Below are 27,538 nucleotides of genomic sequence, written 5' to 3' on the forward strand. Positions count from 1 at the left end.
TTACTTGGAATCTCAGCTCTATCCTATATGACACTATGGTCTGGAAATACTTGAGTCTCTGGCTTATCCTTTTAAAAGGCCCATACACAAACCACACACACACACGGACACAATTCAGTGGCGCACGTACCTCCAAGGTTTTGATGTGCACACATAAACCATCACAACTGCTGTGGTTTTAATTGGAGGGAGAAGTAATGGCTGTAGATACTGGGATTTGTGAGGCCATTATAATATCCTTTGTGTTTGTTTCTGAGAAGATCTGTTTCTGTTTTTTCATCAGTCTTACGACTGTAAGCATAGACTGTATGAACACACAGCCACTGTACTTTCCTTTCAATAATCTGCCTCTCGGTCACTGCTGCTGTTAGTAAAGAGGTCATAGGTCAGAAACATGCCAGAGACAGCAACATTTCAAACAAGCCAAGTGGGTGTGGTGGGGGTCATCTTAACAGCGTTATGGAACAAGAGAAGCTGACACTGACCTCCTTTCCGGGCTGAGGAAAGCACCCCTTTCCTTCCCATCAGGGCTCCTGAACCGACTCCTCTTCTCAGCCTTTCTGGTCTCTGCCTCCAGCCTTCGGGATCTAGTGTCATGGTGGCTGTTGGAGTGTCCGCCCCTCTGGTTGGCTGGCTGGCTGTCGTTGCTAGTGACAGTGCTGCCGCTGACATCCGAGTCCAGAGAGCTGACTGAGCCACTGATGTGTGAGCCGTTAGAGAGCAGGGAGCTGCCAGAGGGGAAGGGGTCGCTGGGAGATGGGGAGAGGCAGCGTGGGACCCCGCCCAAACTTGAGCATGAGCCTGTTGGGGAGAGCAGGTCACTGGGGGGCTGGGGTGCAGAGCCATGCAGAACCAAGCTGCCCCGGTCCACTTCGTCACCATTCAGTGAGCCGGCGTCAGAGCCCTGTGGCGCAAAGTTAACTACACAAGAGAAACAGAAGACGCCACACTTTCATAGCAAAAATCATGACTTTACTTTATTATTTACTTTTATTGTATCTTCAGTTTAATGCATTTTTACCCCTTATACCTCAGGAACATTCACAACATTTGTTCCCCTTTTTTCTATTTCATGGACCACTACACAGAGCTCCTCTATACAAAGATGGTATTCCTCCTTACCTGCCAGGGGTAGCGGTGAACCTGGAGGCAGGTCAGGGGCCCAGACTGCAGCCCCTTCAGCCTCTCTCTGGTTCAGCTCCTCCTGCCAGATAATGGAGCTCGAGTCTGGAACCTTCTCTGCCTCTGGGATACCAGAACCGGTCACTGCGACCTTGGCTGGACCTGGCTCCTGAACATGGACACATGAAACCATCAAAAAACAATGAAACAGTGGATTATAAAATCAAGGTGTGTATTGTGTAAGAAGTATTACCTGGGAGGTCGTAGGCTCCACCTTGCGTTTCTTTTTCTGGTTCTGTTTGTTAGTTCGGGGGTATACCACCAGCTGTTCAGTCCACCTGGACACAGAGGAGAGTTTTTCTTTTACATGTTTGTGTGCACATCCTATCATCAACCCATCAGCACACACATCTCGACAACTAACCCATTGATGATCTCTTTATTCTCTCCTCTGATGAAGTACTCCTGGTCCGGGGTGATGATGCACAAGGAGTTCTTCTGACCTGTCTTTGGCTCGGCGTCTATGACATCAGTGCAGAGGTTCATGTTCACTGTGCCCTGAGGCAGCGTGCTTGGCTAGAGGAGACACAACATGATATGTTAGCAAGTCTAGCTTATATTATCAGCTGGCTGTGTTTAAAGCCAGTACTGGCTCCTGCGTCCTTGCCCCTACATCCATCCCCTGGCATGGCCTCCTTCCCAATGGCCCTGCCTCCTTTGTGTTTCCTGCCAGAATTCAATTCCTCATCAGCCTTTTTTGAGAGGTAGTTCTTTTTCTAATCTCGTTTGATGTTTCACTATGGGAATCGCCAATGACTCGATGTCCATCAGTGACCGACAGGTGCTGTAGCTAAATTTAAAGAAGCGATTCCTTCTGCATTTGATTCAATACCACGTCTCAATATAACAGAGGACTCCTGGTCTAACTTTAGTCCGTCCCAGATTGATCATCTTGTTGATAGTGCCACAGGCTCACTGAGAATGACACTGGACTCGATAGCCCCTCTGAAGAAGAAGACAGTGAGGCAGAGGAGGTTTGCTCCCTGGTATAACCCTCAGACCCGCAAACTAAAGCAAACGTCACGAAAGCTTGAAAGCATATGGCGTTCAACTAATATGGAAGAATCCCGCTTAGTTTGGCGAGATAGTCTTAAAACTTATCAGAAGGCCCTCCGTAATGCCAGAGCAGCCTATTACTCATCAGTTATAGAGAAAAATTAGAACAACCCCAGGTTTCTCTTTAGCACTGTAGCCAGGCTGACAGAGAGTCACAGCTCTGTGGAGCCGAGTATTCCTATAGACCTCAGTGGTAATGACTTTATGAACTTCTTTCATGAAAAGATTTTAACTATTAGAGACAAGATCTCTTGCCCTTAAGCAGTGCCAATCTGTCCTCAATTGGAATGGCGTTTGGAAACCGCTGTATGCCCTGGTGTATATTTAGATGGCTTTTCTTCCATCAACCGTGACCAATTATCTTCAACGGTTTCTACTTCTAACAAGTCTACCTGTCTCTTGGACCCCATCCCGACAAGGCTGCTTAAAGACATTTTGCCTTTAATTGGCAGCTCTCTATTAGATATTATCAATGTGTCTTTGATAGCAGGCCACGTACCACATTTCTTCAAATTAGCTGTAATTAAACCTCTCCTAAAGAAGCCCACTCTGGATCCAGAGGTGTTGGCTAACTACAGACCGATCTCTAACCTCCCCTTCCTCTCCAAGATCCTTGAGAAAGTGGTCGCAAATCAGTTGTGTGACTTTCTACATCATAATAGTTTATTTGAGGAGTTTCAGTCAGGATTTAGAAAACACCACAGCACCGAGACAGCACTGGTGAAAATTACAAATGACCTTTTAATGGCAGCAGATAAAGGACTCATCTCTGTACTGGTCTTGTTAGACCTTAGTGCTGCATTCGACACCATTGGCCATGACATCCTATTAGAGAGACTGGATCAGTCGATTGGCATTTCAGGCACGGCACTAAGTTGGTTTAAATCCTATTCATAAGATCGATCTCAGTTTGTATTTGTAAACGATGAAGCCTCGATAACCACCAACGTTAGTCACGGAGTTCCACAAGGTTCTGTGCTTGGACCAATTTTATTTACATTATACATGCTTCCTTTGGGCAATATTATCAGGAAACACTCCATAAACTTTCATTGTTATGCAGATGATACTCAACTATATCTATCGATCAAACCAGAGGAACTCAGTAAAATTCAGGCATGTCTTAAAGACAAAAACATGGATGACCTGCAACTTTTTGATGTTAAACTCAAACAAAACCTAAGTAATTTTACTCGGCCCTGAGCACCTCAGAGATCAATTATCTGGTGATGTGGTTTCTGTAGTTGGCATTGTTCGAGCATCCAACACCACTGTAAAGAATCTCGGCATTATCTTTGATCGGAACTTGTCATTTAACTCCCACGTAAAGCAAATCTCAAGGACTGCATTCTTTCATCTACGTAATATTTCAAAAATCAGGCACATCTTGTCTCAAAAAGATGCAGAAAATTGGTTCACGCGTTCGTTACTTCGAGACTGGATTACTGCAACTCCTTATTATCAGGCTGCTCTAATAAGTCTCTTAGGTCCCTCCAGTTGATCCAGAATGCTGCAGCTCGTGTTCTCACTAAAACTAAGAAAAGAGATCACATTACTCCTGCACTAGTTGCTCTGCACTGGCTCGCCGTAAAATCAAGAATCACTTTTAAAATTCTTCTCTTAACCTACAAAGCCTTGATTGGTGATACACCATCATATCTTAAGGAGCTTGTAGTACCATATTGCATTAGCTGTGCTCACTAAATGCGGGGCTACTTGTAGTTCCTAGAGTCTTAAAAAGTAGGATGGGAGCCAGAGCCTTCAGTTATCAAGCTCCTCTTTTATGGAACCAGCTTTTACCTTCAGTTCAGGAGGCAGACACAGTCACCTCATTCAGGTTTGCCCTGGTCCAGCCCCTGGATATGCTGCTATAGAGCGTATTCACACACGTGACCACAACAACCTTTGGCGGCCATGTTGGGGTCCATGCACGGCATTGTTTTGCTTTTTTTAATGCCGCTCTTCTTTAGAAATGACCATTATATCCTGAAGGAGACACAATTTCAGTTCAAAACGGTGTGCCTTGTGATTATGGTACTGTGCCTCATTGTTGGATGTGGGACTAATGATTCAGAATATGGGTTTCTCAGCTCAACAAGACAGGCTATTACTTCAACTTGTCATGCATCTACTTCGGCTTCACTCGGCGTATGAGCGTTCCCTGTTCTTGTGTAGTTCTCCAGAGGTACTTTCTCACTGACTTATAGGCTTCATTCATTTGCCCTTTCTGCTTGAAGATTGCTCCAGGGTTTGGCAACCAGGCTTTTGTGCTTAAGGTCATGGAGTCTGCATACATTTGTCCAACAGTTTTTCACCCACCTCTATTCTCCTCGGAGGAGGAGCAGAGGCACATTATGCCCGGTGCGAGCACTGTACGTGTATGTATTATTAAAAAACAGAACAGACAACGCTTTACTCGCGTGACTTTACTCATTCGACTATTTGTGGTTCATTCGTGTCGGAGAGGGGGCGTGGCTTATTTCTGTTTCTTTGCTCCGTGGAAACGTTATCATTTCCGCCATCCACCATGGAATAAATAACCACTATTTCTACATGATACTTACATAAGCACTTGTGTTCGGGTTCATAACATTAATATGATATATATATATATATACACACAGTCAGGTCCATAAATATTTGGACATTGACACCATTTTCATCATTTTGGCTCTGTACACCACCACAATAGATTTTGAATGAAATAATCAAGATCAGCTTTAAGAGCATACTTTCAGCTTTAATTTGAGGGTATTTACATCCACATCAGGTGAACGGTGTAGGAATTACAGCACATTTCATATGGGGACACTCCTTTTTAAGGGACCAAAAGTAATTGGATAAACTAATATAATCATCATTGTAATTGTCAATTGTTATACTTGGTTGCAAATCCTTTGCAGTCAATGACATCCGGAAGTCTGGAACCCAGAGACATCACCAGACGCTGGGTTTCATCCCTGGTGATGCTCTGCCAGGCCTCTACTACCACTGTCTTCACTTCCTGCTGCTTCTTGGGGCATTTTCCCTTCAGTTTGGTCTTCAGCAAGTGAAATGCAGCTCCATTGGATTCAGGTCAGGTGATTGACTTGGCCATTGCAGAACATTACACTTCTTTGCCTTAAAAAGCTCTTTGGCTGCTTCGAGTCATTGTCCATCTGCACTGTGAAGCGCCGTCCAATGAGTTCTGAAGCATTTGGCTCAATATGAGCAGATAATATTGCCCGAAACACTTCCGAATTCATCCTACTGCTTCTATCAGCAGTCACATCATCAATAAATACAAGGGAACCAGTTCCACTGGCAGCCATACATGCTTCACTGATGAGGTGCTATGCTTTGGATCAGGAGCAGTTCATTCCCTTCTCACTCTTCTCTTCCCATCATTCTGGTAGAAGTTGATCTTTGTCCATAGGATGTTGTTCCACAACTGAATAACTCTTTGAGATGTTTTTTGGCAAACTCTAATCAGGTCTTCCTGTTGTTGAGGCTCATCAATGGTTTACATCTTGTGGTAAACCCTCTGTATTTACTCTGGTGAAGTCTTCTCTTGATGGTTGACTTTGACACAGATGCACCTACCTACTGGAGAGTGTTCTGGATCTCGCCAACTGTTGTGAAGGGCTTTTCTTCACCAGGGAAATAATTCTTCTGTCATCCACCACAGTTGTTCTCCGTGGTCTTCCAGGTCTTGTGCATAGTGCGAAAGCAACCAAAGCTTTTGAAGGCAAAGGGTAATGTTCTGCGATGGCCAAGTCAATCACATGACCTGAATCCAATGGAGCTGCATTTCACTTGCTGAAGACCAAACTGAAGGCAAAATGCCCCAAGAAGCAGCAGGAAGTGAAGACAGTGGCAGTAGAACCTGGCAGAGTATTACCAGAGATCAAACCCAGTGTCTGGGGATGTCTCTTGGTTCCAGACTTCAGGTTGTCATTGACTGCAAAGGATTTGCAACCAAGTATTAAAATTGACAATTACAATGATGATTATATTAGTTTGTCCAATAACTTTTGATCCCTCAAAAAGGAGGTGCCACATATAAAATATGTTGTAATTTCTACACCGTTCACCTGATGTGGATGTAAAGACCCTCAAATTAAAGCTGAAAGTCTGCTCTGAATGCACATCTTGATTGTTTCATTCAAAATCCATTGTGGTGGTGTACAGAGCCCAAATTATGACAATTGTGTCAATCTCCAAATATTTATGGACCTAACTATGTATATATATACATATATCTATATATACACATACACTACCGTTCAAAAGTTTGGGATCACCCAGACAATTTCGTGTTTTCCATGAAAACTCACACTTTTATTTATCAAATGAGTTGCAAAATGTATAGAAAATATAGTCAAGACATTGACAAGGTTAGAAATAATGATTTGTATTTGAAGTATTCATTTTTTTCTTCAAACTTTGCTTTCGTCAAAGAATGCTCCTTTTGCAGCAATTACAGCATTGCAGACCTTTGGCATTCTAGCTGTTAATTTGTTGAGGTAATCTGTCGAAATTTCACCCCACGCTTCCTGAAGCACCTGCCACAAGTTGGATTGGCTTGATGGGCTCTTCTTGCGGACCATACGGTCAAGCTGCTCCCACAACAGCTCAATGGGGTTGAGATCTGGTGACTGTGCTGGCCACTCCATTACAGACAGCATACCAGCTGCCTGCTTCTTCCCTAAATAGTTCTTGCACAATTTGGAGGTGTGCTTTGGGTCATTGTCCAGTGATGACGGGTGGATCATCTCAACGCTGATTTGCTTTGGCAACGCAGCTTTATGGTTTTTCCTCTACCTCCGAGCTGCTCTTCAACTTTTTTAATACTCAAACCTCTCCGCAACTTATTGAGTGGCGCAACAACAAATCGCTAATGAAATTTGTTGCCATCTCTTCTAATAATCGATTTTTATCGATTCGTTGTTGCAGCCCTAGAATGGACCCATGAGGCGCGAAGGTACAAAGACTCCGGGGGAAGAATCAGGAGCCCAAGTTCCCTCGACATGAGTGTGAATGCCTGCAGTGAAGCATCGCTAAGGCTGGTGGCAGATGCGTCGAAAGTAGCCTGCTGCAGAGAAGCTGAGAGGGCAAGGATGAGGGGTCAGCTGTAGCTCATGGGGATGAGTGGTCATCCCGTAACCACAAGATATAGGTTCCATCCCCACTCTCCCCATAGTTCATGTTGAAGTGTCCTTGAGCAAGACACTGAACCCCCCAGTTGCTCCCCTGTCTTCACTGCAGCCCACTGCTCCTAAATAACTAAGGATGTGCTTTACTTATGACACTTAAAAAATATCTGGGTAGTAAAAACATGAACCTCATTAACATCAAAGCAAAGAAATCCCCTAAACTTCCTCTCCAACCGTCTCTGTGTCTTCTCTGAATCTTATGGCTGTTATCGGGTTTTGCTGCTACAGATCTATAACAGGTGCCAAGTCCCTTTCCAGCTCCTTTTAAGGCCACTGAACAGAACCCAGATCGAACTTTATTAAGATATGCCTCTAAACCCCCAGTGGTTGCCAAATATGGCAATAATATTGCGTCCCACTAAAGAACTAAGATGCTGTGGAGGAATTACCTCTACTATGAAGAAACATCTTGTTTGAGAATAAGTAGGTGTGTGGAGCCCTGCAGTGTGGTAAGTGGCAATCACTTAGATGAAAATCGTATCATACATGAAGTGTGGAAAAAAGTATGGACAAATCTATTACCACTAATAGCACTTTTTAAAAGCTTGAAAACTTGCAGAAAGTATGGTGCCACAGGAACTAAACTCTGGAACGTTGCACATTTCTGTCACATTTGCTCCACATCTATACAGCTATTAAGACAACAACAATTAGTTGATTCATCAATTAATCTACTGACAAAAATGTATCAGCAATTTTATCATTAGTATGGGGTGACTGTGGCTCAGTGGTAGAGCAGAGTCAACTTTCAATCAGAGGATCTGCGGTTTGATCCCCGGCTCTGCTGGTCCATGTCGATGTGTCCTTGGGCTAAACACTTAACTGCAAATTGCATGCATTGTCGAGTTAGCCTTCTAGTTTAGATTTTTCGGTACGGTTTAACTGATAGCAATAATCGGTCAACATTCTTAGTGACGGTTAAAAGTTCAAATAATGACAAAAATCATTAGTTGCAGCCCGATTTCTAGCTCTTCAATCCACCAATGTTACTTAAAGCAGGAGCCTGGCAACTAGGGCTGCAACTAACGATTGTTTAGATAATCGATTAATATGTTGATTATTTTTTCGATTAATCGATTAATCGGATAAAAAAACTGTAATTTTCAACCCTTTATTCAAAACAGGGTTTGTACGGTCATGGAAAACCTGGAAAAGTCATGACATTTTTAAATAGCTATTTCCAGGCCTAGAAAAGTAATTGAAAAAAATAAAATCCCAAAATGTTTGGAAAAGTCATGCAAATGTGTTATATCAGTCGCGCACAATTCCAGGATGCTCTATTTTCATAGGTTGCTGGATTAAACCTTACCCAGATACAACAGATATGATTTTTTTCTGATTGGCTATTGTGTAGCCCATTTCTTTTTTTTGATTGGCTGATAAGTGGCACCTCACAGCAGAACTCCAGGGGAGCGCTTGATTCCTCCATGGTGAGGGCAGCGCAGCCAGCTCATGTTGGCGCGCTGCGGCACATTAAAACATTAAATAGACGAGAGTTGTTTTTCAGCGTGAGAAATACGATGTGTGGCGGGAGTGCGTGACTAAAGACCGAAATGAGTGACTGTCACGCTCAATGCGTGACACTTGAGAGCCCTGATAACATCACCCGTAGGCGCACACAGCTCCGTGAATGTCCCTCCGACGACGTGAATGACTTCCGCATCCAGCGCCACGAGAGCAGCAGCAGCCAATTTGATTCATCAACAGCGGAGCAGCTCAGCGCTGATTGGCTCTCACAACGCAGCATTATGTTCTGTCCTCTCCCTCCGCTCCGCTCTTGTTTCTCCTGCGCCGCTCTGTGCTCAACTCTACTCTTTTTATACTCCGCGACTTATTGAGCGCCGTAATAATCGCGCGACACAACGAATCGAAAATGAAATTCGTTGCCAACTATTTTAATAATCGATTTTTATCGATTTTATTGATTTGTTGTTGCAGCCCTACTGGCAACAACATAATACTGTATTTTCTGCAGCTAGGGGGATCTAATATTCCAGTTTGATCCAACAACTAGCACATCAAGGTGACTTTTCTATGTTATGTGTTGCCGTTAGATGGAGCCTGACTTTTCTTTAGGGGTTGTTCATGTGTTTGTCACTTTCATCCTTTTATCCAAGGGTTTGCTTAGTTCCAGCCGTTACTAAGCAACCAACCCTGCATTACGAGATGACAACGATGATGAAGTTGTGGTAATTTAGCGGTAAGCCTCACTGACTAAACTTTCAATTCAGTTTATTTTGTACAGCCCATTAACACAAATTACAAACTCCCCTCAGATGGCTTTACAACGTGTACACATACGACATCCCTGACCTTTGAAACTCACATCGGGTCAGGAAAAACTCCCAAGAAATTGAAAAAAAACTTTCGCAGGAAAAAGATAAGAAACTTTCAGGAGAGGAACAGAGTAGGATTCCTCTCCAGGATGGACAGAAGAATAGATGTCATGTGAGCAGATGAACAGAGTTACATAAACACATTCAATGAATATGACAGATTGTATGAATTATTATAAGTAGGCATGGACCACAATCCAGACCTCAACAAACCATGAAACAAGGAGGAAGGGGGCAAGAGTAGGGCCATGCCAGGAGGCCGACCCACAAGGCAGGAGGCATTTTCACAATATAAATAGATATAAAATAGTAATTATGACTGTTTAACTTCCCAACACTAGCTCTCACAATCATTAAAAATACTAAAACTAATTAATGAAAACTAAATATTATATTTAGAAATCATTTGAAGTGTGTGCCTTTATGAAAAAGCACTAGTATATTATTTAGAATTCTTGATAGTTTACCAACTTCAGAGCGGTTGAAATTATTGTTGGGACATTGGCAAAAAGAATGAGTCTGGATACGTGTAGACCAGCTGCAAAAATCAAACCACAAAGGGATTTGTATCTTCCAATATAAATCATAAATGATCAATTAGTATTGGTGGCTTGATCAGGGATCTCTAAAAGATATATTTGCTCTTTTTTTGTGCCGATTTAATCTGGGATCCGATTCGTGACTGATCCATAAAATTATTCGAGCTGTGAGTTTTATAATCTGTTGAACAATTAATGCTAAACTATTCCTTGAACTGTTTAACTATCTGATTATCTGCATTAGCAGCATCAGCAGAGCTGGGTGCTTGCTGTGGCAGGCCAAGTGTGGAATGTCTGTGTCTGGGGCATACGTGACGTTTCCTCTGTGATTTTTAGGGTCTGCAGCTCCCTTTCTCTGCTCCCTGTGGTCCCAGGGCTGCGAGCTCACTGTAGTTGACCAAATAAGGGCATTGGAGGAGGAATGCTGCTTTCGATGGGAGAGCATCTTTCCCTATACTTGTGGTGAAAACAGTTTGGCATTAAGAGCCCACTGCTTCAGATAGCACCCTGCAGATTGTTGGGCGACATCATCGGTCCCTGGTCCTTGTTCTTCAAGAGGATGTTTGAAGCATCAGTTTCGCAAAATACACCCTGATCTTAAACTGAAAAAACACACAGAAACTGCAAAAGGACATCAGTATCATCCTTCCAAAAGGAGAACAGCTATATTACTGGTGGATCCAAACAGGGCCGGCGATTGCTATAGGCGAACTAGGCGACTGCCTAGGGCGACAAATGGGTTGGGGGCGCCCTCGAGTGTCGCCCTTAGACCTACTTCCCAAATCATAGTTAGAATAACAAGCATATTAAAACATGTTTATTAATCATGATCATCCGAGGGCGCCCCTTCAGCCACACGTTTATTTGTCAACCTGATTTTTAGATTGAATTGATGGTTATTGTCGATATTTTCCTAATTTGGAGCAGTTGCGTTAAGTTGTGTTATGTTACGTTAGTTACCTGACCGCTCTATATTGCTTGGGTTGGAAGTAATATCTGGTGGCGCAGCGCATAGACCGCTCGTCCTTGAGTGTGGTCTCATTTTGCGTGAAAGGGATCGAACCCAGGTCGGTGCGGTCTTTTTATTTTTTCTAAAATGTATTTCTTCATACGTGGCTGTGATGCACTGCTCACTTATACAATCGTAATCGCCAAAATGGATATGAACGGTGGCTTGAAGATCTCCAGCAATATGTTTGTGAATGTGTGACGAATTTAGTGCGCGAGTCAGAGCCCCGCTGCCGATGTCAAGAGAACACAACGCACGCGCAGGGAAACCAGTAGGTTTTAAACCAGTAGGGGTGTAACACCGGCATGACGACAATGGAAATTATGAATTACTTGAAGGAGAAGAAACTTGGAGACGTTTTTCCAAATATGTGGGTGGCCCTAATAATTGCTGTCACACTACCTGTGACAGTAGCTTCTGCTGAAAGAAGCTTCTCTAAATTAAAATGATGTAATACCTACCTGAGATCAACCATGAGTCAGGAACGCCTCAATGGGCTGATGAGCATCAACCAAGAGGTCTCAAGTAAAATAGTATTTGATGATACCATCAACGAATTTGCCATCAGGAAGTCCAGACGAGTCACATTTTAATGCTGTGTCAATTTTGAAGGTGAATAGAAATGCCAGAAACAACTGTTCATCTTCTATTATTTGAGATGGGGATATAACTACTAAGAACTTCAATGTTTTAATTTTGTATTGGTACGTACAGTATCCATAAAAGCACTTTTGTTTGTAGAGGATATAGTTAGGGTATAGAGGGTCATAATTTGCTTAAATGTCCTTACAGGTACTTAAGAGTGTTTTGCACAGTTTATGGAGTTAATTTAAACCTAACTTTGAGTGTGTAATAAATTATTTAAAATAATAAAAAAGAAAGTGTGTGTGTGTATGGGGGGGGGGGGCACAAAACTCAATCTCACCTAGGGCAACCAAAGGGCTAGAACCGGCCCTGGATCCAAATATGAAATGCAACCCTAAATGTGTGTTCACACCAAAAGCTTTGCGAATTTTTTCACCGCAAGTAGATCCCATGCAAAGTAAATGTACGGACGCAAATGTTTGACCCTAATTACGAGTTGAGAATATTCTCCTCAAGTTGAAATATTTAAGCGTTGGCAAAAAAAATTCCCAACGCCGAGTTGCGAAAGCCACTCAGTGTTGAGATGCTCCGCCGTTGGTGAATCTATCTGGCTGTTGCTGTCCCTCCAGTTGATCCAGAATGGTGCAGTTTGTGTACTTACTAGCACTCAGACAAGGTATCACATTACTCCTGTATTAGCTGCTCTGCACTGGCTCCCTGTAAAATTTAAAAATCACATTTAAAATTCTTCTCCTCAGCGACAACGCCTTGATTGGTGATGCTCCATCATATCTTAAAGAACTTTTAGTACCATATTGCCCCACTAGAGAGCTGCCTCACTAAATGCGGGGCTACTTGTGGTTTCTAGAATCTTAAAAAGTAGGATGGGAAACAGAGCCTTCAGTTATCAAGCTCCTCTTTTATGGAACCAGCTTCACCTTCAGTCCTGGAGGCAGACACAGTCACCTCATGTAGAGTAGACTGAAGACTTTCCTCTCGATAGTCTTATAGTTAGACCTGAATCAGGTTCACCTGGTCCTGCCCCTAGAGATGCTGCTATAGGCTGATAGGCTGCTGGGGGACGTTTTAGGATACACTGAGCACCTATCTCCTCTTCTCTCTCTACTTATGGATGAATGTACATCTCTCCCTCACACATTATTAACTCTGCTTCCTCCCCAGAGTCTTTGTGACTCCACGTCTCATAAGGTTTATTGAACCTGGCTGGGCCTGATGCCTCCTGCCCGGTGGGCCGGCCTCCTGTCATGGCCCTGCTTCGCCCACCCCTTTCTGGATCGTGGTCTATGCCTATGATGAACTATTCATACACTCTGTCATACTCATTGAATGTGTTGTAACTCTGTAATGATTCCTTCTGTACACATGTCAACTATTCTTCATCTGGTCACATGACATCTATTCATCTGTCCATCCTGGAGAGGGATCCTCCTCTGATGCTCTCCTGAAGGTTTCTTCCCTTTATTTGTTTTGGAATTTTTTCATCTATATATATATATATCAGGCATGAAAACGGGTCAGGGGTGAAAAAGGTGAGGAGGATAGGCGCTGGGGTGCTGGTGGTGACTTCCACGAACATCGATGTTGGACGTTGTATGATAATCTATAGGTCCTCCATTCTGACATTAAGTCAGTGATCGGGCCCTATAATACTATAATAATAGTAATATTGTGTATAATATGGTCATTCATGAACCAACTTCCTTTTTTTGTTGTTGGCGTGAACAAGTCTTCAAGTCTTGTGCTCTGCTGAGCCATGAGTCTGTTCCTCGAGTCTGTTCTGCCTCTACCTGGTTGTCACGATCTTCTATACCATACCTGCCATAGATATCATGATACAATACCATAAAAACAGTATACCATAAATACGATACTGGTATATTTATCTATAATAGTAATAAATAAAATATCTGTATGGTTCACTTTTTACCAACTTTTTCAACACTTAACAAATAGCAGTAATATTAGTATTAATACAGCAAGATATTAATGAAACTACATGGTTCCATCATAGCATTGATGATCCACTATGAGGCCGTTAGTCTCTGACCAGATGATACAGAGTTCATCAGGAAGAGCAGCTGTAGAGTTACAGAACTTTACAGACTGAACTTAAACATTTCACTTCTGGCATCTTTTTTTATTTTTATTTTTAAAGCCGAAAATTCGGCCACTTAACGCCTCGCTGTGCGCTGCGCGCGTGCAAACAACTTGACACGGAGCAGCGCGTGCGCCTGATCGCTCTTTAATGAAGTATTGAGACTAAAAATATGCTAAATCACATCGCCTTAACGACGGGTACTTTGTTAGCATCGCCCACCGCAGCGCGACAGCAGCAGAAGTAGCGTCTAACATTCAAGCTAACCTAAACCACCAAACGCTGAAGACATCTTGACGCTGATTGGCCGAGACGCGACACGTCCCATCAAAGATGTTTTATTGCGAAGAGCATCACTTCACAGTTTCTCCGCGTCCCACTCCAATCTCATAAACGCCGGCCGGCCAATTGACCCCCCCCCCCTACCCCAAAACAAAAACTCTTCGGTTCTACACGATTCACGTAAGTCACCTATTTTGGTTTCAAAACGGCGAATTTCGCCGAAAGGTGAGGGATTCTCATGCCTGATATATATATTAGGGCTGTCAATCGATTAAAAAAATTTAACTAATTAATCGCACATTTTGAAATTCATTAATCGCGATTAAAAGTTTTTTTCTTCTTCTTTTTAAAGACAAAACTTCACAGAGCTGTGTTTTCAAAGAGGCTCCTACCTATAAAGTGCCAGCGAGGTATTTAATATTGTGAATGATAAATTGTTTCTTCAGTGAAACATCCAGATTAGTGAAAGTGACTTTTTTTCGTCCCGATGTGCGCGCACACGCCGGATCGGAGCTCAGCGGCGCGCGAGACGGAGATCGGAGTAGTGTTAACGCGACACGTAGAGACAGAATGACATGCTGCTGGTTCGAGACGACCAACAACAGACGTATTGGAAGCTCATTCTGCGCATGCGTTAAAAAAATTTAACTAATTAATCCTGTAATTTAATCATAACGCGTTAACGCGTTATTTTTCACAGCACTAATATATATATATATACAGGGGTGCACATACCTTTTTCAGTGAGTTACTCAGGTGAGTACCGGGAGATGGTGTTTGGTACTCACTCCATATGTAGCGTCAGCTTCTAATGAGGATAAGCGGTATGGATAATGGAATGGAATATATATATACACACACACACATGTATTTTTTCAGGAATTTTCCAGGCCTGGAAATAACTTTTTAAATTCCATGACTTTTTCAGGTTATCCATGACGTATGAACCCCGTTTTGAATAAAGAGTTGAAAATGACAGTTTTTTGTATGATATATTTTGTAGTCTTTTCAGGAATCGAGGGGAACGACTATTCATATTTCTAACTGTTCAACTGTTCTTATTAGGGTCCTCGTCGACTTCATCGTAGAGGAACCTATTGTTTTTCAAATGATTATTATTTTCTCTATCGATCTTTTGAGGCCTTTATCATATTCCACAAGTTGTCAAATTTGACATGCATATCAAGACTGGCGAAAATCCCGATATTTTCAAGGTTTCGCATTTGTGTATATAGAAATCTCTCTCTAGCGCCCCCTTGAGGTAGAAAGCTAATACTTTTTTTCAACAATGACCGATTGACTTGAAATTTTATTTACAGGTTCACCTGGACCTGCTCTACAAATAAGTTCATGGTGGCCATCAAATGCGCCTACTTAGATTTTCCGCCATTTTGAATTTTGTAAAAAAAAAAAAAAATCACAAACGCTTTGTCCGATTCATTCGAAAATGTCTGGGGTCCATTATTGGTTCAATGTCATAACTACAGAAAATCTTGTTGATATCTTATTGCGTTCAGAGAATATAGACCAATAAACATTTAAGGGGTGTGGCCTAATATTTGAAGTCACACAACTTCTAACTTATTTGGCCTATCCTCACCAAATTGCTAGCCTATGTCCATATCGCATCCCTTAAACTACTTTATTTTTTTCATAATATTTGAACATTAGGGGGCGCTGCAATTAATGCCTAAATATCTGCATTTTTAGCCTTTTTTCATGTTTTGGGCAGTTATAAAACTGTTAACTCCTCCTAGAGCTTACACCCGATTCATTCCATATATGCCCAGTATGATCTTGAGACATTTGCCGTGAAAAATCTTTGAAAGATTTACAAAATATTAAACTTTGTGCGGTGGGTCGAACATCAAAAAACACCATTCACCATAAAAATCCAAGTTGATGTAACTCGCCCAAACATTATGTAATCTACTGCATATTTCTCATATATCATGACATACTGAGCCTTAACACATTCATATGCTAATTTTTAATAATCGTCATAGCGCCACCTACTGGTAACTGGAACAAAAATTGTTTATACTTTGGCTTCCTTCTCTTAGAAGGTAAATCAGATCAACATCAAATTTGTTCCACATGACGGTTTGAGTTTCATGATGCCAGAAGACAAAGCATTTTATGCTTCGTCTAACACTGTTGCCGTGGCAACCCATTATTTGCATCAAACAACGAAGGGGCTTTGGAGGGACCAAAAATACTCGAAACCTAACTAAACTTAGCACACACATTTAGAGTCAAAGATGTAGTTACCTGATATGATTTGAAAGCTTTGAAATGCCAATATGGCTCAATAGCGCCCCCTACACTGTATTTTATGTTCAAAGGGCTACGTTATTTGCCCCTGATGACCGATTACCTTGAAATTCATCATACATGTCCGCTTAGACCTGCTCTAAAAAAAAAATACATTATGACCATAAGCTCCGCCCACTTAGATTTTCCGCCATTTTGAATTTTGTAAAAAACATTCTTTTCAACTCCTCCAAAACGATAGTTGCGATTCATACACGACTTGTTGTGGTTCATTATTGTTTCAATGCAATCAAAAATCTTTAAAAGATTGTTGATATCTCATTGCGTTCAGAGAATATGGACCAATGAACATCCAAGGGGTGTGGCCTAATATTTAAAGACACCTAACTTCCATATCACTTGGCCAATCCTCACCAAATTACTAGGCTATGTTCACATGACATCCCTTAAAGTACCCTAATTGTTTCAGAATATTTGAACATTAGGGGGCGCTACAATCAATCCCTCAATATATGCCTTTTTTGCATTATTTGCTCACGTTTTGGGGGGTTGTTAAACAGTTAACTCCTCCTAGAGCTTAAACCCGATTCATTCCAAACTAGGCCAGTATAGTCTTGAGACCTTTGTCTTGAGAAATCTTTGAAAGATTTTAAAAATATTAAAGTTTGTGCGTTCTCCGGACCGGCAAAGAAACGCCATTCGCCATTAACATGTAAGTTGATGTAACTCGGCCATACATTATCCAATCTGCTCCATATTCCTCGTATGTCATAACATACTGACCCTGAAGACATCCATATGCTAATTTTAAATTTTAGTCATAGCGCCACCGAGTGGCCAAAGCAAATCAGCCTAAAAAGCATCATATTCACATGTAATTTACATGACAAGGTCTAGACTTCACGTGGATACACATGATGCACGTATATGTTCAAATTGTCACAGCGCCGCCGGCTGGCTACACTGGACTCGCTCGAATCTGCTCCAAACTTCTCATGCTTCATAGAATTCACGACCTATGGATATCAACAAGCCTTTTTTCACTCAGTCAAAGCGCCACCCACTTGCAAAGAAAAATCTGTGTCGCTTGACAAATGGTCAAATGCCCGAACGCCGTGCATGCGCTCTCAGCCGAGGGGGCCGGCGTCCGGCCGGCACCCCCGACGTGCGAAGGAGGAACGAGGACCCGTTCATCGCCGCTTGCAGCTTTAATTATAAATATGTTATGGTTTTTATTTTTAATGGGATCACAATGGAAAAAGTCTTCAACTTTAAAAGCTTCTAAAATCTTAATACTATCTTAATTATCTAGTACAGTAGTAGGGAATCGTGTGCTTGTCGTACACGTGTCCACATTTTGCCCCATAGAGCACCATTACATCTTTTCCACCAAAAAGATTTCTCACAGACAATCGTACCTGATTTCTAAATCGCCGCTAGAGACACATGTCTTACCCGACAGTCCCACCATTCACACTATCTGTTTATCAAGTCATCCTTCCTCTCAAATAATATTGGGGAAATAAATGGAGCTATGGTTATCTGACTTTTTGAGATAGTTTAATAGAAGTTCCCTGGCTTTAACTCCATGTTAATCCTGGCAACTGTCTCCCCTTTGAAGTGATCACTATGGCAACCTTTGATGTTTGCAGCACAAAGGTGTTCTCATTAGTGCAGCTTGACAACCAAAGACACACACACAATTCTCATTTATGATATCTAGTGGGGTCCTAGCTGCGGAGGAGAGATGGAGAAGGAAGGCATGCAAGGAAGGAAGGGAGGAAAGGTAGGAAGGAAGCTAGGCAAGGAGGCATGGAGGAAAGGAAGGAAGGAGGTAAGAAAGATAGGAAGGAAAGGAGGCAAGGAAGGAAATATAGAAAGAGATTGAGGAAGGGAAGGTAGGAAAGAAGGAAGGAAGTAAAGGAGGTAAGAAAGGAAGGAAAGAATGCAAGGGGAGGAAGGAAGCTAGGCAAGGAGGCAAGGAAGGAAAAGTAGGAAAGAAGGAAAGATGGAATGGAGGTAAGAAAGGAAGGACAGCAAGGAAGGAAAGAAGGGAAGGAAGGTAGGAAAGGAGGAAATCAAGGTAGGAAAGGAAGGAAAGGAGGCAAGAGAGGTAAGAAACCAGGCAAGGCAGAAAGGAAAAGAGGAATGGAAGGAATGAAATGAGGAAAGGAAGGAAAGGAGGAAATGAAGATAGGAAAGGAAGGAAAGGAGGCAAGAGAGGTAAGAAACCAGGCAAGGAAGAAAGGAAAAGAGGAATGGAATGAATGAAATGAGGAAAGGAAGTTAGGAAAGGAAGGAAGGAAAGGAGGAAAATAAGGTAGGAAGAAGAGGAAAGGAAGGAAGGAGGTAAGATAGAAAGGAAGGAAAGGAGGCAAGGAAGGAAATATAGAAAGAGATTGAGGAAGGAAAGGTAGGAAAGAAGAAAAGAAGTAAAAGAGGGAAGGAAGGAAGGAAGGAAAGAAGGCAAGGGGAGGAAGGAAATGTAGGAAGGAAGCTAGGCAAGGAGGCAAGGAAGGAAAAGTAGGAAAGAAGGAAAGATGGAATGGAGGTAAGAAAGGAAGGACAGCAAGGAAGGAAAGAAGGGAAGGAAGGTAGGAAAGGAAGGAAGGAAAGGGGGAAATCAAGGTAGGAAAGGAGGCAAGAAACCAGACAAGGAAGAAAGGAAAAGAGGAATGGAATGAATGGAAGGAGGAAAGGAAGGAAAGCAGGCAAGCAAGGTAGGAAGTTAAGCTAGGCAAGGAAGGAAAGGAGGTAAGAAAGGAAGGAAAGTTAAGGACTGGAGGAAGGAAAGGTAGGAAGCTAGGCAAGGAGGGAGGGAAGGAAGGAAAGGTGGCAAGGAAGATGAAAAGGAAGGAAGGAAAGGAGGAAATTAAGGTAGGAAGAAAAGGAGGGAAGGAAGGAAGGAGGTAAGAAAGAAAGGAAGGAAAGGAGGCAAGGAAGGAAATATAGAAAGAGATTGAGGAAGGAAAGGTAGAAAAGAAGTAAAGGAGGTAAGAAAGGAAAGGAAGGAAAGAATGCAAGGGGAGGAAGGGAAGGTAGGAAGGAAGCTAGGCAAGGAGGCAAGGAAGGAAAAGTAGGAAAGAAGGAAAGATGGAATAGAGGTAAGATAGGAAGGACAGCAAGGAAGGAAAGAAGGGAAGGAAGGTAGGAAAGGAAAGGAAGGAAGGAAAGGGGGAAATCAAGGTAGGAAAGGAAGGAAAGGAGGCAAGAGAGGTAAGAAACCAGGCAAGGCAGAAAGGAAAAGAGGATGGAAGGAATGAAATGAGGAAAGGAAGGAAAGGAGGAAATGAAGGTAGGAAAGGAGGCAAGAGAGGTAAGAAATCAGGTAAGGAAGAAAAGAAAAGAGGAATGGAATGAATGAAAGGAGGAAAGGAAGGAAGGAAAGGAAGGAAAGCAGGCAAGCAAGATAGGAAGTTAAGCTAGGCAAGGAAGCAAAGGAGGTAAGAAAGGAAGGAAAGTCAAGGACTGGAGGAAGGAAAGGTAGGAAGCTAGGCAAGGAAGGAAAGGTGGCAAGGAAGGTGGAAAGGAGGAAATTAAGGTAGGAAGAAAAGGAGGAAAGGAAGGGAGGAAAGGAAGATAGGAAAGAAAGGAAGGAAAGGTAAGAAGGTAGGAAGCTAGGCAAGAAGGGAAGAAAGGAAAGGTGGCAAGGAAGCTAGAAAAAGAAGGAAGGAAAGGAGAAAAGGAAGGTAGGAAAATAAGTAAGGAAAGGAAGGTAGGAAAGGAAGCAAGGCAAGGCAGGAAGGACCCATGTCAATGTTTTTGTGCTTTCCCTTTTTTAGAATTGTCAGCTATTTTGAGCTATTTTCAACTATTTTCTGCTATGTTCTGCTATGTTTAGCTGTTGTCTTTTTTATTTCAGTTAGCATTATGTTGGCATTCTAACGCATTTTCAGCAGGAAATGCATTTTCTAGTTGTTAGTTGCAGCCCTAAACCTAACCCTAGGAATGTACACAGACTGCGTTTCATCTGCCAAAAAGTTATCATGCTGGGTCCAGGTCTGAAGACATCTACAGGCCTATATTAAGTCAGTCACGGCGGCTCCTACAGACGTGAGCCTTATCTGAGAGGGTGTCATCCGATTTACATGAAATGTACATGGTGTGGTTTCAACCTGCTGTACTGCAACATTACATATCATTAGTGTGCTCTTTAGGGCCACATGCTTGACCACAGGACATTGTAAAAATGTACAGGGCCACGCACTCCACGCTAAAAATAATGTTTAAGTCGTCTGTGTATTTTCTGATGCTCACAGAAATGCTGTGTTGTGACAACCAGCGTCCTGAGGCCCATTTATCACTGCTGGCAACTTAAATAGTGTATTATAGAATTCTGTTCTCAATCCTTGAATGGACATTGTAACTGAACTCACAATATAGCACAGCATAAAAGCACTCATCCACTATGACAGCTCAAAGCTAGAGCCAACTTAAACCTATTGTTACATTGAACATTAATTGATGGCTCTAGCTGCTCTATACATCATACAGCAGAAGGAGAAAAAAAAGAGGACTGACCAGTAGATAAGATGCATTACTTACCGATTCGTCGAGGGCAAAGCGCAGACAGCCATGTTCGTACAGCACAAAGAATCTCCTCTGCCATTTCTGTCAGGATAAAAACATGCTTTGAGGATAGCCTGATATACACACACATATTAAATACATACATAAACACATATATATTTATATATACATACATATACATACACACATACATATACACACACATATATATACACACATACATAAATGTATATACACATACATTTATATATATATACACACACACATATATATAGACATACACTACCGTTCAAAAGTTTGGGATCACCCAGACAATTTCGTGTTTTCCATGAAAACTCACACTTTTATTTATCAAATGAGTTGCAAAATGTATAGAAAATATAGTCAAGACATTGACAAGGTTAGAAATAATTATTTGTATTTGAAGTATTAATTTTTTTCTTCAAACTTTGCTTTCGTCAAAGAATGCTCCTTTTGCAGCAATTACAGCATTGCAGACCTTTGGCATTCTAGCTGTTAATTTGTTGAGGAAATCTGTTGAAATTTCACCCCACGCTTCCTGAAGCACCTGCCACAAGTTGGATTGGCTTGATGGGCACTTCTTGCGGACCATACGGTCAAGCTGCTCCCACAACAGCTCAATGGGGTTGAGATCTGGTGACTGTGCTGGCCACTCCATTACAGACAGCATACCAGCTGCCTGCTTCTTCCCTAAATAGTTCTTGCACAATTTGAGGTGTGCTTTGGGTCATTGTCCTGTTGGAGGAGGAAATTGGCTCCAATCAAGCGCTGCCCACAGGGTATGGCATGGCGTTGCAAAATGGAGTGATAGCCTTCCTTATTTAAAATCCCTTTACCTGGTACAAATCTCCCACTTTACCAGCACCAAAGCAGCCCCAGACCATCACATTACCTCCACCATGCTTGACAGATGGTGTCAGGCACTCTTCCAGCATCTTTTCACCTGTTCTGCATCTCACAAATGTTCTTCTGTGTGATCCAAACACCTCAAACTTGGATTCATCTGTCCATAACACCTTTTTCCAATCTTCCTCTGTCCAATGCCTGTGTTCTTTTGCCCATACCAATCTTTTTTTTTTATTGGCCAGTCTCAGATATGGCTTTTTCTTTGCCACTCTGCCTAGAAGGCCAGCATCCCGGAGTCGCCTCTTCACTGTCGACGCTGACACTGGCGTTTTGCGGGTACCATTTAAAGAAGCTGCCAGTTGAGGACCTGTGAGGCGTCTATTTCTCAAACTAGAGACTCTAATGTACTTGTCTTCTTGCCGAGTTGTGCACCGGGGCCTCCCACTTCTCTTTCTGCTCTGGTTAGAGCCCTTTTGTGCTGTTCTCTGAAGGGAGTAGTACACACCGCTGGAGGAAATTTTCAGTTTCTTTGCAATTTCTCGCATGGAATAGCCTTCATTTCTAAGAACAAGAATAGACTGGCGAATTCCACATGAAAGTTCTTTTTCTCTGGCCATTTTGAGAGTTATCGAACCCACAAATGTGATGCTCCAGATAATCAACTAGCTCAAAGGAAGGCCAGTTTTATAGCTTCTCTCATCAGCAAAACAGTTTTCAGCTGTGCTAACATAATTGCACAAGGGTTTTCAAGGGTTTTCTAAGGCGATTAGCAAAAACAATGTACCATTAGAACACTGGAGTGATAGTTGCTGGAAATGGGCCTCTATACACCTATGGAGATATTTCATTAGAAACCAGACGTTTCCACCTAGAATAGTCATTTACCACATTAACAATGTATAGAGTGTATTTCTGATTGATTTAATGTTATCTTCATTGAAAAAAACAATGCTTTTCTTTGAAAAATAAGGACATTTCTAAGTGATCCCAAACTTTTGAACGGTAGTGTACATATATATACACATACTGTACATACACATATATATATAAATATACACAGTATACACACATACATATATACACATACATATATATACACACACATACATGTGTGTGTATACACACACACACACCTATGATGCATGCTCATACCCGGGATCTCTGCATAGGATTGTCAAAGTCAGTTCCCTCAGGGGCCAAGCACAGCCATCCACCATATATAGGTTTAGCCTGTAAAGAGAGATGAGTAATCATTCAATCTGGAAGAGTGTCAGAGCCAAGGAGGATGGGAGGGAGGGGAGCAGGGGGCACAGAGCTTTTATTTGAACTTAACCTTTATTTATCGAAGAAAACCCTACTGAGATGTAGAATCTCATATACAAATCTCACACAAAAGACATGCCAAAAATAAATAAATGCTTAGAATTATCATTCATGCTACTTTCACACGGCCGTTTTATCACCGCTTTAGAAACACGCCTGTAAATGAATATCATATGACCATTTACGGGCGGCTGTCAGTGTAAACAGGAAGTAGATTGGTTATGCTTGATACTTCCTCTATATTTCCACACACACACACATTTAAAAAGTTTACATTTTCAAACTACGTTAGAAGGCTGCCTGCAGTTTTCTCTCATATACACAGTTGCAGATCAAAGTGTTACTATTGTATTATAAGTCATGTAATTTGGTCAACACATGTCTCTCTCGTTTCCTCTGTTTGTTGTTGTCCATTCTCATACTGGTGGCTGAAGTCTTTGTCATACTGAAGTGAATTTATGCCTTTGTTCATTTGCAGTTTCTATGTGAACTTTACTATGGCAATGATAAGAAAAGGAAAGTCCTCCTTCAAGTTGCATACTTTGACTGCTCTATAACATTGCTTGACACGCCCATCGCTAATCACTCCAATAACAGGTAAAAACAACAAGGTCAGCAACGCCTGTAAACTGTTATCCATGTTGATATCCATGTTGATATCCATGTTGATAACCATGTTGATAACCATGTTGATTTTCGATCCACTACCAGCATTAAATTGTCGAGCGTCTTTAAATGTTAACTTTCCAACTTATCTTTAGTTTGGAAAAAGCACTAACTATAGGTGTTTGGTGTCGGTCGGTCTGTCTGTTGATCCCCCCCCTGAAGCTGTAACCCTAGGAGAAACAATGAAAAATATTTGTATATGTGGGGAATTTGTGGACTGTGCTTTCTTTCGAGACATCAGTTGTGTGTCTAGCATAAGGCTTCGTAACGGCAGGTCCGGAAACGTTGCAAGTGCGCTTGACTCCTATTGAGATATTGATAATAGGTCATTCATTTAGTTGCTGTTTGAGTTGTGTTTGGAGTTTCTTCCACTCAGCTGTCAACATCCTTAACTCTGCCCCACTGTGATAACATCCAACATCCACGCCCAAATCACCACCACAACCCTGCCCCACACACACCAACCGCACCCCCACCCCCACACACCTGACACCTTCCCATTTATTTATATATATATATATATATATTAGGGCTGCAACTAACGATTATTTTGATAAAGGATTAATCTGTTGATTATTTTTTCGATTAATCGGATAAAAAAACAATAAAACTGTAATTTTCAACCCTTTATTTAAAACAGGGTTCGTACGGTCATGGAAAACCTGGAAAAGTCATGGAGTTTTTAAATGGCTATTTCCAGGCCTAGAAAAGTAATAATAAAAAAATAAAATCCCACAATTTTTGAAAAAGTAATGCACATTTTTTATATTCAATGTTAATTTACACGGAATATATACTGTATGCCTTTTAATTCTCATTGTTAGTTTAAATACTACATCTTCTCACTTGTTCATGTACACAGTTTTCACAAAATGTTTAATCATGGAAATTTGGTTTAAAGTTATGGAAAGGTCCTGGAGATCCACTGGTCAGCATGTGTATGAACCCTGTCACAAACAGACTGAAGAGAAGAGAAGAGTTTACTCAGCCGGCTATTTGTGGGTTAAGCGCGTTATACGCGTCGGTGAGGGGGCGTGGCTTATCTGCCTTTCTCCGTGGAAACATATTTTCCGCTGATTGGCTCTCACAACGCAGCGTTCTGTCCTCTCCCTCCGCTCCGCTATTGTTTCTCCTGCGCCGCTCAACTCAACTTTTTTTATATTCTGAGACTTATTGAGTGCCGTAATAATCGCACGACACAACGAATCGAAAATGAAATTCGTTGCCAACTATTTTAATAATCGATTTTTATCGATTTTAGCGATTCGTTGTTGCAGCCCTATATGTTTATATTATTTATATTGTCCGACATTGTATTCATTCACCATTGAACTTTATTACTGCTTCTGTTTTGCACTCTGGTCAGATGCTCAATACATTTTATTGTCTCAGTACTTGTACTCTGTGCAATAACAATAAAATGTAATCTGAATCTGAACATGTAAAATAGTTTATCTATTCTTGTAGCCCAGGTTCTGCTGTTTAATTTCACCTGCAAAATCCCTATAATCTTTTGTGATTAGTGCATTATATCACACTATTTGCGCGAAATCTTCTCTCTAGCCACCAATTGGGAACTTCTCGAACTTTCAAAATGTTGACTAAATTGAAAGTTTAGATATTGGCCTATAGTTGTTTGGGTGAGATGGCTCTCCGCTCCTCCATAATTGAACAACATGTGCTGCCTTCCAAACTTCTAGTATTCAGATAGAGACCCCGTCAACAGCGCCGGGTCTAGTGTGACGTAGAACAATACTGAGTGACTTGTGGATTTTGCCCTGGAAGGACTGATATAAGAAAGTCAAGACAGACTTCTGGGATCCAGATATTGCGTCCATTCTCACAGTGCATTTAGCAACCACACACCACAAGGAAGTGAGCCTTTGGTGTAACCAACTCTGTTTGATGAGCGCCTCTCTTTCCTGTTTACCCACAGCAGATGAGATGAGTAGGCCCATGACAGACACTAATTGACCGACTGGTTGCACACTCAAAACACACTAGATACATCTACACCCACTTTCTGGACTTGTTCTACTACAAACCCCCTCAGTCCAACTAAGACATGGAACATCAACATAAACTCTCCTGCCATTGGGCAGCAGAAAGACTCCTGCAAACTGCTGCTCTTTGCTCTCAATTAAGAATGGCAATCACTCTGCTCTAATGGTTTAACCATTAGCAAGCTGCTCCCCTATCAGCACTCTTTCATAAACCCTCCCGCCGGATGTTGAAAATGGAGCAGCGGTGTGCCTGAAGTGTCACTCAAAGCCTGTCAGTCCAATGAGGCCTGAGCAGATCCGGTCCTGGTGGAGTGGAGTGCAACAGCATGTTAGGCCACTGCACGCCACCATAGTCCCGTGGTGGGTTCAGTCCAATCGGTGGATATTATATCAATATGGTAATAAATATAGTCTTCGATTATGGATGTCGTACTATGCTTATATGGCACAAGTGTTATTTTTCCACTGGTTTTAAAAGCTTCATTACATTTAACAGAGTCCTCTAGCTATTCTATTATTTGCCTTTGTCCACTGTCATTATATCGACATTACTGATGATTATTTATCAAATAGCTTATTCTGTTCAAAGCAGCAGACTATACATCATTAAAACAACTCATTCTCCATCTCAGGAACTATGTTTGCTTGGAGATTAATCATGGAGAATGTGGTGAAGTTATTGTGAGAGAAGAGCCCCAAAAGTAAAAAAGCCAAATAATTCCACGACTGACGAAATATAAATAAGTCAGAGGTGCCTGAAACATTCACATTTCCAAAGTGTTTATTCAGGAGTGTAGAAGGTATAAAATAAAGTAAATGAAGTATATCTCTTTTCTAGTCTTCTGACCACTCAAAACACGTTAGCACTACCCATCATCATTCAACCATTCACATACTGATGACAGGAGCTACCATGCAATGTGCCACCTGCCCATCAGGACTCTAACTAACCATTCATACACCGCAGGAACAGCCTGCGGGAGCAATGTGAAGTTAAGTGTCTTGCCCAAGGACACATTGACATGGACAAGTGGAGCAGGGGATCGAACTGCCGATGGTCTGATTGAAGGATGACCTTGCTCACCACTGAGACAGTCGTAAAGGAGCTCACAAAAAAACTTGGAAGCTAGGACACTCAGTATTTATAGTCAGATGTTTTAATGAAGACATACATTGATGAGGATGACAGGCCCCTGATTGTATAGTTATCTAATACATGTGGCCAATGCATTGATAAATGAACTGCTTTAATTGTTGTTGTCTTTTAAAGCCTATATAATGGATGTTTTACAGAGTTAGAACAAATTCAGGTGAGAAAAGTTGGATTAATCCTGGAATAGACATCATGTTGGCCATGGAGGGGAAAGTAGGTTAGCCATGTGTGAGTAATATGGATAAATGCAAGTTCACGTCTTTCTTGAACAGACAACAAGGTGGATAACTCATTAACTGATTCTGAAATTACGCAGCTACTAATCCAAGTATACGAGGACGCAAAGAGTATAATAATGTGTAAAACATCTGTACACATTACATCTATTGCACCTGTCCATCCTGGAGAGGGATCCCCCTCTG

The 27,538-nt window shown here is 41.8% G+C and overlaps 1 protein-coding gene across 8 annotated transcripts in view; it reads right to left on the reverse strand.

Moving 5' to 3' along the window:
• Positions 1–27,538, reverse strand: part of LOC130203884 (myosin phosphatase Rho-interacting protein-like) — a 66,978-nt gene that overhangs the window by 34,345 nt on the left and 5,095 nt on the right. For 6 of the 8 annotated variants that reach the window (XM_056430331.1, XM_056430330.1, XM_056430329.1 and 3 more), the window contains exons 2-7: positions 23,124–23,201; positions 21,120–21,185; positions 1,547–1,698; positions 1,376–1,460; positions 1,123–1,291; positions 486–921 (exon numbers count right to left, since the gene is read on the reverse strand). In XM_056430331.1, the coding sequence (XP_056286306.1) occupies positions 486–921; positions 1,123–1,291; positions 1,376–1,460; positions 1,547–1,698; positions 21,120–21,185; positions 23,124–23,201 (986 nt within the window). Of the gene's footprint in view, positions 1–485; positions 922–1,122; positions 1,292–1,375; positions 1,461–1,546; positions 1,699–15,035; positions 15,109–21,119; positions 21,186–23,104; positions 23,202–27,538 lie in introns of those variants that run through there. The other 2 variants (XM_056430335.1, XM_056430332.1) reach the window with 2 other exon arrangements.

Source organism: Pseudoliparis swirei, chromosome 13 (genome assembly GCF_029220125.1).
Source record: "Pseudoliparis swirei isolate HS2019 ecotype Mariana Trench chromosome 13, NWPU_hadal_v1, whole genome shotgun sequence".
Lineage (NCBI taxonomy): Eukaryota > Metazoa > Chordata > Actinopteri > Perciformes > Liparidae > Pseudoliparis > Pseudoliparis swirei.